Source organism: Montipora capricornis, chromosome 10, assembly GCF_036669925.1.
Source record: "Montipora capricornis isolate CH-2021 chromosome 10, ASM3666992v2, whole genome shotgun sequence".
Classification (NCBI taxonomy): Eukaryota; Metazoa; Cnidaria; class Anthozoa; order Scleractinia; family Acroporidae; genus Montipora; species Montipora capricornis.
Window position 1 is genome coordinate 16287714 of NC_090892.1, and position 13412 is coordinate 16301125.

Consider the following 13412-nt stretch of genomic DNA (forward strand, 5'->3'; position numbering starts at 1 on the left):
AGTCCATGGACCAGGTCCATGAAGGGGTCCATGAAGGGGTCCATGAACTGGGTCCACAGTGGTGGTCCATGGACCTGGAGTCCATGTTTTGTATACGTCCCCTCCTACCTCCCCAGGAGATGGAACTTTACATGACATGAATGTTGGTAGGCGATGCCGATCACTCAATGATGACTTGGCCATGAAAACTGTGCTTGCCGTTTTCTAGGCTTTGGAATGTTGCCTAACAGGCACCCTCTACAGTAGTTATGGAGCTTCAACTCAAAAGTTTTTGTGTGATTCAGCTCAAATTTGCAAGACTACTTTAATACAGTTTGATGTACAAAAGAGTGTCAGCATTTTTCAATTTTTGGGCCTGTTTTGATTTTATACCATATTTTGTCTAATTAAATTCTGTGTCAAAAATACTATTTTCAACTTTGATGGAAGATACAGCTAATCAACAAATAAAAAATTGCCAACACCATTTGGCTGAAAATTTATCTTAAAACTGATTGCTTAAAAAATTAGAGAAAAATTGAAAATTCTTTAAATAGGACCACTTCCTTAAGGACCACCTGTTTTTGCTTTGGGAACCCTAACATACAAAAAATACTTTTTGGGATTCAAAACTATGATGCAACTTTAAGAAATTAAGGTTAACCAGCACATTTTGTAGTAAATTAAGCCCGTTGTGAGCATATTCATGAGTGTCTTGCAATTGTGCTCAGTCTGGCATTGTTTGACAAAGTATAAAATTTATAGCTTCATGCTCTATCTTAAGTGAGTTACAATAAATATTTATTGATAGTGATGTCATTTGCCCCTTCAAAATCTACGGGAATACAAAATGTATCAAGATCAGTTGATCGGTCATCTTGAGTCTGCATTAGTGCTGTACACATGTTCGGCCCCACTTGTCAAATGCAATTATAATGATATTTTAGAATAAAATAGATGTTAATGCTGGTAAGCAAATACTGGGCAGTGCCTGGGAGGAGAGCGTGACTTCCCATCACGTGACTACCTTGTTTGGCTATTTCATTCATCCCGCCATGCGAGCCTTCTCAGTTTGACATTTCCAAAGCTCAACTAGTTCTGTTTTTTCCGTTGAGCAATTTAATCTTTGCTGGGGAATTTGCTGACCTCACAAACGCGGTTTTTTACGCCCCTTGCTATCTCAAACCTTTTATTTATTACTGGAACTCGGGAACAATTTATTGAACGGCTTCACACCGTTGTTCCTTCCGCACCATCTTGTAGCTCGCGTACACCAAGCGTCCATCTGACCAGCAAAGAAACGTTCACGCTCCACCGTGAACCCCCCTTTACTTCAAGTGCCTCTGCTGAGGAAGTTTCATCCTATATAGACCCACCAGCAATTGTCACCATCCCTGACGATGCGCTGCTTGAAACAGCGGTCAAAACGGTCAAATTTTATTCCAAGATGGCGTCCAAGCAAGAAGAGCTTCACACACAGACACGTCCCCAACCACGTTAGCCACTCTTATTTCCATCATCGTGGACGAAAATCGAGGAATCCACCGCCAAATCAGTTCCTGCTCCAACCTCAATAGCCTCCGCCTCAATCTGTGCAACCTCGACAAACTCCCGCCATTTGCTACTCACCGACGACTTCGACTTCATCGCCAGCCTTCTCAACCATCCCAGTGCCAGCAACAACATTCCTTCCCCATTTTTCAAGGACAGTCGCCGTTATCAGCACATGTATGTTCCAACCAAAGTTAAAGCGCAACATTAAAGGGTGAGTATGTTGAGTTTGTCGCGGTGCTGCCAGAAAACTCGCGCCTTTCAGATAACGACCTTCCCGGGCTTTCCATTCCTTTATCGGTAAACCACAAAGAGTTCCCCCCCTCCTCTCGGAAAAAGTAAGCCCAGCTCGATTCTTGTCGGCATTTTCTGTATGGTTTTCTCAGGGGTGGATCCAGGATTTTTCATGAGTGATTTGCACCAACTAAACTAGGGGGGTTTGGGAGCATGCTCCCCCAAGAAAATTTGAAATTTGGTGCTCTCCGAATGCCATTTTCCCGCACCATCATAACATTGGCCTCGACAGTCATCCATAGATATTCCTAAATCAGCTATATTAAATCTTTGAAAGCTGCTCCTGTCGTTCCATCCTCACAAAGGTAGAATCCCACAAACCCTTCTCTGACTGTTTTGGTTGAATCAAGAAATCTGATCACCACTGAAAGATTTTCTTTGTTTGATACGTCAGCTGCTTCGTCAGACATAATAGAAAAATAATTGCTCTCCCTGATTTCCTGCGACAAATTATTCACTATGATAGCACCCACAGTCGTAATCATCTTGTTTTGACGGGTTTAAGAAATATGTCGCATTTCTGGGTGCAGTTTTCAAGTGACGTTGCAGTGTTTGATCACCGCTGTCAATTCGAAATTCTAATAGTGCCTGAAAGTTTCCAGAAAGACTGGCATTTTGTGGATCATCATCTCGTGGACCTCTGAGGGCTATGTTGTTTCTTTCGCAAAAAATTATTGTCTTGAACAGGGATTTCAGAATTTCGCGATTTGTTTTGATTTGTTGTTGAAGTAAGCTGTTTATCTGTCGATCAATTGGGAGCGATTTTCTTGTCATCTTTCTCAAAAAAAAAAATAAATAAATTAAACAAGAAGGATAGTTGATTTCGTGAACTGCAATAAAGGGCTGAAAAATAAGGTTTGGAAGAAATTTGAGTGATCTCTGCACGTCACTTGAACTACTCTGGATCCACCCCTGGTTCTGCACTTCTCACTTCTTTTCCCCAAAGGGCGGTAGAGATGTTCCCCTATCAAGCGACCATTCGATTACCCAAAGGAAGTTGCGGGCTTGGCATGGCCTTCCTATGATGTTGACTTTCGTAGGAAAACAGCCACAAACCTCCCCCTCTAACACAGACATCTAACCCAGGGTCCAAATTAACTTGTACATTTTGACCTGTTTTATGGATACCAGAAAGCAACGACCGCATGGTCTTGTGTATGTGTCAAGCATTATCTTTTCACTTTCAAAAGAGCACATTTTGGAGAGAAAAGGTATCCGACCTCGAATGTACATGTAATAATGAAATCTATCTGCCCCCTCGTTTGTCGAAAATTTCAGCTACGGAAACACTAGTCACACCCTGTCGAACACAATCCGCCATAGTGGTACATTCCTCACACCAGTCCTTGAATCTCTTTACTGAGTCGCTTTTTCCCCCTGCAATACATATTTTATGAGAAACAACGGCTTGTGTGGTTATGGAGGTTGTTAACGGAAAAACTCCTTCATTTCTATTTCAAAACAGTCTCAGGATAAAAAGTAAGACACCTCTTGGCAAACAGATCTGACCTTAACAATGGTGACCAGTTGTGAAATTCTGGTCGCCAGTACTCAATTTTTTTTTTTTTTTTTTTTTTTTCGTTGCATTAGCAACCAGGAAGGCGCAATTTCAGACCCCGTAACCTGCCTCCAGAATAATCCCCATTCACCCCTGAGGGAGCTCCAGGGAATGGCCCGGAAAAACCACTACTACCTCTACACAGCCCTCCCCGTTGGCCTACGGAGTGCCCCTTCATTTTTAATCAGCTTTCCATATCCCCCTCCCTGTTCGACCTGCTCACAAGTTCACCCTGATCCCCTTTGTTACTCATCTGTGCAATACAGGCTCCTACGGCACGTTTATGTTTACCTAGCAGCACTTGGCAACCTTCACATTGAGTCTGGCTGTCTCCTGGACATTCTGGCTATGCCAGTCCTTCACAAAAGTTTGAGGGGGATCAAGCTCTCCCATGGGAATGCAAGAAGGCTTGCCACCTGATCACCTCATCAGTTCTCCATAGCATCTAAGTATACTAAGTTACAACCTTTTAAGTCTACCAAATGTTGACTCCTTTATGTTATGGGCTGCATTTACCCTTTCATTTTTTGGCTGCTTAAGAAGCAGCGAATTTGCCTGCAATGGCAATTTCGACCCTCAGTCCCACCTTGCTAGAACAGACATTTCTTTCCATCCCAACATCCTTCACCCTACTTCATTTGACACTGCAATTTAAAAGTCCAAAACTGACCCTTTCTGGGAGACAGCCAGGCTCAGTTTTGCAAGGTCAAACTCAGACCTTTATGCATCGTGTGATCTGCAAGATTATATGCTCAAAACTGCAACTCAAGACCCTGGCCAGCTACTCTTCAGCTTCTCCTGTGGACCATATCTCACCCAGACTTCACACACCAACAACTTATGGTCTCTCTTAAACCTCTGTGACAATGACAGCTCCTCCTCTGCCTCTCACAGCTTTAGTATTGGTGCTGCTACAACCGGCAGAATCACTGGCATTTTCAACTGGCTCTTCAAATTCTGGGTCGCTGGAATCCTAACACATACCAAGCTTACATCAGGACTCCAAAGGAAACAATGTCAGGTTCCTCAGTCATTGGCCTCTTGCTCCTCCTGCTAACAACCCCCTGGAATCCTTGAAAGCACTTGAGTATCTCATTGCAACTTGGATTTTTCTAACAATCAGTAATGATCTATGACAGTTCCTTGGATAACTTAATTCATATTTTCCTGTATCGTCCTGAACCTATAGTGTTTTCACCTATGGGTACAGCAATCATGTTGGCATCCCCCTGGAAGCCTGCTGTGTGCGTTTGCTTCCCCCACCCTCATTTCTCCTCGATACGATTGCCTTTCATCCCCTTTTCAGCCACATGCCAGCCATCACATGGGTGAAAGCACTATACTAAGCTTAATGCCATGTTTCTCCTTTAAAACAAAAAAGGAAAAAGGCCCATTCGGCACTTGAGGGCTTTCTGTGACATTCTCTTTCCTTGGGCTTTCTGCCCTCTCAAGTTCATGTAGTACTATTGGAAATGACTATTTTGACGGAAATGTTTTGCACGAGGGTCCTATCCCCTCCAGCCAAATGTGTTGTGCGAGGGTCCTATCCCCTCCAGCTGAATGTTTTGTGTGAGGGTCCTATCCCCTCCAGTCTAATGTTTTGTGCGAGGGTCCTATCCCCTCCAGTCGAATGTTTTTTGCGAGGGTCCTATCCCCTCCAGTCAAATGTTTAGTGCGAGGGTCCTATCCCTTCCAGTCAAATTTTTTGTGCGAGGGTCCTATCCCCTCCATTCAAATGTCTAGTGCGAGGGTCCTATCCCCTCCAGTTAATTGTTTTGTGTGAGGGTCCTATCCCCTCCAGTCTCTATGCGATGCCCATTGGCTTTGGTTTTTTTTTTTTTTTTTTATTTTATTTTTTTTTTTATTTTTTTTTTATTTTTATGCTCATGTCGTACTTTCGACCCCTATCTCCACTCGTCGGTTCTCTACTTTCACCTTTGGGGCAGGCAATGTTTGCTTCTCGCTATTGCAACTCCGTGGAGATGGGGTCATTTTTTTTCTCCCTGTCAAATTGGGAACAAAACCACTAAATGGGCTTCGCACAGGGCACTCCTCGTTTATCTCGGCGTTTTGGGCGGGGAATTGCTGCCTGCGGCACCCCTTCAGCCCTGTGCTGAAGCCCCGTTAGGGAGGGGGCATATTGTTACTCTGCTGGACTGGGTTAACTTAGCCCCAGGACATTATGCCAGCAACTATGCCCGCCTTGCAATACAGGCATGAGGCACCCCCTCGGCTAGTTGCCGAGGCCCCTCATCCGGTGGTCCATACCGGCGGTGGGTTTTATCCGCGCCTTGCCAGTACATTCCCTGCCCCTCGTTTACGCCCAAGTTGTGAGTATTGTTTTTTATTGCGCACCAAAGCATTAAATGATATTTTAGAATAAAATAGATGTTAATGCTGGTAAGCAAATACTGGGCAGTGCCTGGGAGGAGAGCGTGACTTCCCATCACGTGACTACCTTGTTTGGCTATTTCATTCATCCCGCCATGCGAGCCTTCTCAGTTTGACATTTCCAAAGCTCAACTAGTTCTGTTTTTTCCGTTGAGCAATTTAATCCCTCCCTCCCGCCCTGTTTGCTTTCTGGTTCTCTCGTATTTTATTTTATTTTTTCCTTATGAGCTTCTGTAACCTATTCAATAGTTCTCCTTAATAAAATATGGGCGGGGAATTGCTGCCTGGGGCACCCCTTCAGCCCTGTGCTGAAGCCCCGTTAGGGAGGGGGCATATTGTTACTCTGCTGGACTGGGTTAACTTAGCCCCAGGACATTATGACAGCAACTATGCCCGCCTTGCAATACAGGCATGAGGCACCCCCTCGGCTAGTTGCCGAGGCCCCTCATCCGGTGGTCCATACCGGCGGTGGGTTTTATCCGCGCCTTGCCAGTACATTCCCTGCCCCTCGTTTACGCCCAAGTTGTGAGTATTGTTTTTTATTGCGCACCAAAGCATTAATATAATCACAATGGCTCACTCTAAGAAAAGACTAATTAAAGTTTCTAATACAGTTGTGTGTTTTTTTAAAAAATAATTATTGTTGCAAGAGTGATTAGCTCATCTGACCTAATAAATTATAATGTATTTGGGAAATAGAGTACAAAGATCAGAACAATAATAATAATAATACTTATAATAAACCATTACTTGATACAGGAAGTACGGACTGTATTAAAGAGCTCTCAGAAAAAAAAACAAAAAAAAAACTGTGGATTGATGTGACCATGTGATGAAGAATGGTGACTGTTCAAACCTTTTTGCCTCCAGTAAGACAGCAACAAACTACATTGTAACTTAAAGATAAATTAAATGATGTTACTTACTGCTATCAGCCTGTGTCTTGGGTTTTGTCACTAAGTAAAGTCTTGGCAAATTCATTCGAGTCCTTTTCTTATATCTTTCAACAGTGAATCCTTCTTCGCTGATTTTATCTAACTTGTTGTTTGCCAAATATGGTGTTTCCATCTCTAAAAGTGTGCCATATTGACTGCTTGAATCAGCGAAAAAATGTTCTTTGGCTTTTGACAGACAATCCTGATAAGTAGCAATCCTCTCCATGTCAAATTTCCTGTTTCCTCCCCCTCTACCTTTCTTGATCTGAACAAACTTGTCCCCAATGTAATGTTTCCAGCCAAATTCAACTTTCAATCTACGCTTTTTCACTCTGTTACTTCCTTTTTTGTTCATCTTTCTCACTGCAACACCATGAATCTACAAAAAACAAGAACACAGCTACAAAAGAACAACAACAAGAACAAAAAGCTACAACAAGGGGTCTTAATTGCAATCATTAGAGGATTTGTGATACAGTAATCCCATGACACAGATCAATCATCCTATATCATTCATTCAGCATGTGCATATAAATCTATTCAGTTCCACCCCCAAATAGGGAAAGCTAGTCGAGGCAGGCGGAGTTACAGTCAGCATAGTTCAAGTATAATATTACAATAGATGATTACAGATAATGATATCATTTGAGCTAGATAAATTGAAAATAATAAATGAAATAGATTAATAATTAATTACACATAATAATAAATGAAAGTAAATAATTAGCAAGACAAATATTAATCGATAAGGCAACATCACAAACTACAGTACACACAAAAATTACAGGAAATATAAGTTATGTAAATGATTACAACACATTTACAGAGGCAGGAAAATAAAACCTATGTGAATTCTCAAAAACAAGGCCAGTTACATAGATACATTGCATGCCGGTATTTAATAATCCTAGAGCAGTTGGAAGATTATTCGGAATTGTTGAAAAGAAAAAAGAAGGGGATGACAGGTAATCAGTACAAATACATTTATTAATGTATACAATGTAGCAATACATTGAATTACAGTACTTGTAAAATGAATTTTGCATAGTTACACAATTAATTGCCTAATAATAATATTTTTAAGGCACCCCTTTAATTTGGAAGGAAGGGATAGTTTCAGCAGTTATTAGCAGCCAATGGGAGGCTATTCCATATTAACAGAAGAAAAAAGAAATAGCTTGAAAAGTTAGATATAATTTGTTTGTTCTTCAATGCAATATTACGTGCTAGGATCAGCTTTGCTAAATTAAGCACTTGATAATTAAATTAAATTAATAAACATGCAAAAATTTCAGAATCTTGATGCATGGCTGAGAGCACATCAATTAATCCCATCACACTGCTTTTGCACATATACCTACATGCTACATGATACGTACACGCAATCCTCGCCTGTGCACGAAGATCTCGCACAATAGGGCCCTATGCGGTTAATTAAGAAAAAAACAACTGATGAAATATTTCTTCAGCCATTACAGGAAATTATGGTTTATCGTCCTTATCCATGAAGACTAGAGAGTCTAACCATTTGCAGATGTCATTACAAACTTTAAGGCAGTATTTTCTCCTCAGTAATTTAAGGACCCTGAGTGTTGGTTCGGCCAGGATTTTGATCCCACGACCTCCCACACAGTAGTCCAATGCTCAACTAGCGTGGCATAAGACAGGCCAGGCCAAAAAGGCATGCTAAGGCCCCAAGAGGACGACATATGCAAGACTGTTACATGACTTGCTCCCAACTGAGTGGCTTGTAGCTCATGATCAGTTGGCAGAGATGATTGCACTGGCATTGCATTGCATTAATTATTATTATATACATGCAAAAATTTCAGAATCTTGATATGGGTGAGAGCACATCAATTAATTCCATTACAGATTGCAGAAAAGTGAAATGAGTGCAATAAAGGTGAATTTTTGCTTGTATATGATCGCATGGTTTTTGGATTCTTCTGCTATTTGGAATAAAGAAACAAGTCTTAGGCACTTGAAATTTTTTTCAAAGACTACAAATTACACTAGCTTGTTTGCCTTTTACAAAACAGTTCAAAGTATCACCAAGCTGTTTTTTCCAACTACGAGGTCCTAAACTAATAATTATTTATGATGAGGTTGTCAAATGGCTTTCACATCAATATTTCAGTTTCAGTTTATCTGTACCTATCCAACTTTACGGAGGCAGTGTGGCCCAGTGGTTAGGGCGCTTGCCTTGAGATCCGGAGATCCCGGGTTCAAGACCCACTCTGACCACTCGCTGAATTTGTTCCTGGTAGTCCCTGGTTCAACTTCCCAGCTGCACTCGTAAATAGCCAACTGGTTTGCCTCCGGCCAGTTGGGATTCTTAACCGTTGTTGTTGTTGTGTTCTGTTGTTTCGTTGATTGTTCCATTGGCCCTGAAAAGCCCCTATGGGGAGCGGTCAATTAAGTATGTATTGTATTGTAACTTGTGCTCATGGAATAATTCATATTATTGTTAATTTAAAAATAATTAATATACCTAGTATACATTGTCATGGTACACGGTATGTCTAGCGTGACACACCATATATGGTCATAGCCAATCACAGCAGCGAAATGGCTTCCTCACACAGGCGAAAAGCATATACCACTGATTTCATTCAGAAAAAAGTTAAAGTTAATTCAAGCTCCTTGTGTGCAAAGCCATCAGAGAGAGAAAACTCTTGAACCTAAAGTACAAAAAACTTGTACTTTCAGCCTGGGCAATGGCTCAAGGCTCCACAAGATTTAAGCATTTCGAAAAGTCAACTGATGACTACATTGCCAAACAACAGAACAAAACTACAAGAGCTATAAAAGAAGAGGAGAGGTTGTGAAGGTACTTGATGTTGAATTTCTGAGAGAGAAAAACTTGAGCAAAGAAATCCTGAAGACATCGAAGCCAAAGAATTGAACAATTATCTCTACCAGTTCATGCTTAGTGTGAAGTGAAAAGACAACTTTCAAGTCTTCAAGGCCTGCTTTCAATATGTCAATTACCGGTAACCCGTCCTAACATATAGCAGAGTTAACTGAATAGAGTGTAATGTGCCCACGACCTTCGGGTTAGAATTGAACCCACGACCTTCGGAGATCTAACCCGAAGGTTGTGGGTTCAATTCCCACCCTGGTCAGAGTTTTTCTCTGTCCTTATGTGGGCCCATTTCCATCAGTAGGGCTAACGCTCACATGGTTCATATGGGATAGAAATCGAGCACTTCACATTACACTCTATTCAGTTAAAGTGGTACTATGATCAAAAAATCATTTCCTTTTTTTCTTCAGATTTTGAAAGCGTGTTCGCTTAACACCTATCTGGCAAAATTTTGAGCTTTGAGTTTTATCCAAAGGCTGTTTATTTTGAGTGTAAGTTTTGGATTTCATGGTCCTCCATTACTCACGTTCAAAACTGGCCGATTGGACCTCAGAGGGTTGGATCTAGAGAAAATGACATCACTTACTCACTAGCTTAAAATTTCAGCGTGTAAACGCAATTAATTATATTATGCAAAGCACGGGTTGAAAAGTCTGAAAGCCCGAAACTCCCGTGCTGCATATTAATTAGGCCGCGTACACACGCATTGCATTCTTAAACTAGTGAGTGTTTGACGTCATTTTCTCCTCGACCCAGCTCTCTCAAGATTTTAAAGTTAGTAATGGCGGACCAATAAATAAGAAAATTCCAGCAAAAATAAACAGGTGTCTTTATAAAATCAGAACTTAAAACTTGGGTAAGTTAGTGTTTAGTTAACATAGTTTTGAAATCCAAAGGAAAAACAAATTTTTTTTTTGGTCGTAGTACCACTTTAACTCTGTTTAAAGTGCTACACGGCCAATGTTTGTATAAACGTAACCTTTCCTTGTACTAACATATAGCAGATTGCAGATTTGTTCATGGAGGGAGAGGACAAAACGCGGTGCCCTTCTCCATGGAGAACCCTATGGAGTACCTAAAATTACCTAAATGGAGTATCCCTTAAATCATTTATTGGTCAAATTAAATACTTATCAACATGGTGAGGTATTTAGATGTACGTACCTTCCAGCTTTCCAGCTCTCCGATTGTTATACGTAATTTTTTGGTGTCACTGAGAAAAATGCTAGTTTTTCCATCTTTTTTTTCAAATAAACGTTGTGCTGTCATCAATGTGTTGAATAATAAAACCATCATCCTGCTCAATATTGCAGAATAATTGCCTGATTTTAGCCAACTTGGCCTACGGTCACGTTGGCTAAGTATCAGGAAATATTCCGCCCGATTTCACAGGATAATTGTTAAATATCCATTGTTCTTAGACTAGTGTATTTTTAGACAAATATCCATCGTACACAGTAGCATACCCATTTAGGCCTGTGTGTGCCCATGTATACCCTTATGGAATGGAATATTTGGAAAACTTTATTTGTACACGGTAATTTCATCAATATAAACACTGTACACTACAGGGGCATTCATAGGTATATTGTGCATACTTATTATATGACTAGCTCTGTGAGCGGGCAAGATGAACCAAATCGTGCGCTGTGATTGGCTACCCAAGCGTGCAAGTTGGAGGTATACTGCCCACTCGGGATTTCTTGCTTTGTGCCGCAAGATCAAAGATCTTTTTATTGGTCTTTTATCCCATATACTAAATCCTTTATTGACCAAGGTTGTTCGGCCAAGATGGTGGATATTGGCCTTGTTCTTTTTTGCATGTTTATGGACCTAGACTTCCTCTCAGTCTTGCAAAAAAAGAACTTGGCCAATATCCAGCCATCTTGACCTCACGCTTGGGCCAATAACCCATATATATATAGGGGTCTATATGGGTATACAGGATCAAGGAGTGAATATTTGTCTAAATATCTAAAATATTCAAAAAATTAAATACACTACATGTACAATAAGGGATACATGAAGTACCTATGAAATTTCAAGATGGCAACCAATTCATGAACTGCATCAAACTGTATGTAACAATCGGAGTGCTGGAGAGCTTGAAATAAATAAAGCTAATTTGTGCATCTAAATGCCTCACCATGATGATAAAGTATCTAATTTGCCCAATAAAGGATTTTTAGGGGTACTCCATTTAGGTACTCCATTGGGTACTACATGGAGTTGGGCTACGCGTTTTGTCCTCTCCTGTTCATGGAAAGCTAAGTACCAGTATTTAATAATTTTATCAAGCTTTTCCTCCATTTTATTGTATTTCTTAAATGAATACTTATGAAAAACTAATTCGTTGTTATGAAATTGTCTTGCTCTAAGCTTAGTTGATTCAACATTAAATTCAGGATTAAGATTGTATTTTACTATATTTCAACTGGTCTTGTTATTTATAATTAGCTTAAATAGTTTCTCAAGTTTGATAAAGATTAGTGACAGGCCAGCACGGACTCCTTGTGTGATTTAACTGTAGATGAATGTAGCTTTCAGTGGATAAATTAGTGACAGGCCTGTACGGACTCCCTGCATGATTTAACTGTAAATGAATGTAGCCTTCATAGCTTAGCTTTAACTAGCCTGTCTGAAAGAGATTTACCTCTTCTGTACGATAGGATAGGCGGATTCTTGAAGATATAGTGTTCAGCAAAGACTGATCTTGTATTAAGTCCCAGTTTAGCATGAGTATATTTTTAAGGTTACACACCGATGGGTGGTATGTTGTGACAAATGGCAAGATTTGTTTCTGTGCTTTTGCTTTTTGTTGAGTGCGGTCAAAATCTTAGTGTGCAACCTTCCGGCGAAGCTGACTTCTGATAATGTTGTTTGTATCATCTTGTAAGGATAGCCATGCGCAATGAGGCAGGATTTAAAATTGGTGATACTGTCATTAAAGGCTGTTTCAGAAGAGTTTGTTCTAAGGAGTCTATTAGGGCTTCCACTTTAATAAAACCTTTTTTTCACACCTGGTGGGTGGCTCGAGGTAAAATGTGTGTACTGAAAGGTTTCAGTCGGCCTGTAATTTGTTCGGATGTCAAGGATTGATTCATTTCTGAATCTTTCTCCTTTAGATATGATTGTGTCGAGAAATGTTATTTCTATCTCTCACATTTCAGCCGTGAATTTGATTGTAGGGTGGAAGTTGTTAGCTTGTTTTATGAACAGGTTTATTTCTTGTATGTTGGAATCCCACAATGAGAAAATGTCGTCAATATGACGTTTCCACTTTATTGACCAGTTTTGTGTTGCTTTGGTAAATATCAATTTTGTTTCTATTTCCGCCATGAACGTGTTGGCAAATGCAACTGCCATTTCGTACCCATTGCGGTTCCATGGGTCTGGAGGTAATTTTTTCCAATAAATTGGAATGAATTCTCTTTAAGGATAAGGCAAAGCATTTCTTTAAGATGGTGGGATGGGATGGGAGGGTTGTAGTTGCTAATCACTAGTGCATCTCGTGCAAATCGTACTTTCATATTGAATCAGGCGATGACTAAATGAGACTTAATCCTACATGTATTTATTGATATCGTACTTACCGGTAGATTTGATTTTAAAAAAAACTTTAATTTGAAAGTGCATTTTTCCGTTCAGCACTTTATTTCCTTGATTTTACATGGATTGCTATATTTTCCATTATTGCTATTAACTTTTCATTTGGTTCTATTGTCAGTGAGTTTTTGTTTCTAATTTGTGTTCAGAAAACTATTTCAATGAAAATTCTTGTCTTATGTGTAATAAACAGCTCATGACATAGAAAAGTGCTTTGTACAGGGTTGTA

General features: G+C 40.2%; 1 protein-coding gene across 2 annotated transcripts in view; it reads right to left on the reverse strand.

Annotated features, from left to right (window-relative positions):
- The window catches only part of LOC138019382 (protein NLRC5-like), a 50196-nt gene that overhangs the window by 30718 nt on the left and 6066 nt on the right, over positions 1 to 13412 (reverse strand). The window contains exons 3-4 of one of the 2 annotated variants that reach the window (XM_068866151.1): positions 8088 to 8130; positions 6700 to 7087 (exon numbers count right to left, since the gene is read on the reverse strand). In XM_068866151.1, the coding sequence (XP_068722252.1) occupies positions 6700 to 7087; positions 8088 to 8130 (431 nt within the window). The remainder of the gene's footprint in view (positions 1 to 6699; positions 7088 to 8087; positions 8131 to 13412) is intronic. The other variant, XM_068866152.1, reaches the window with a different exon arrangement.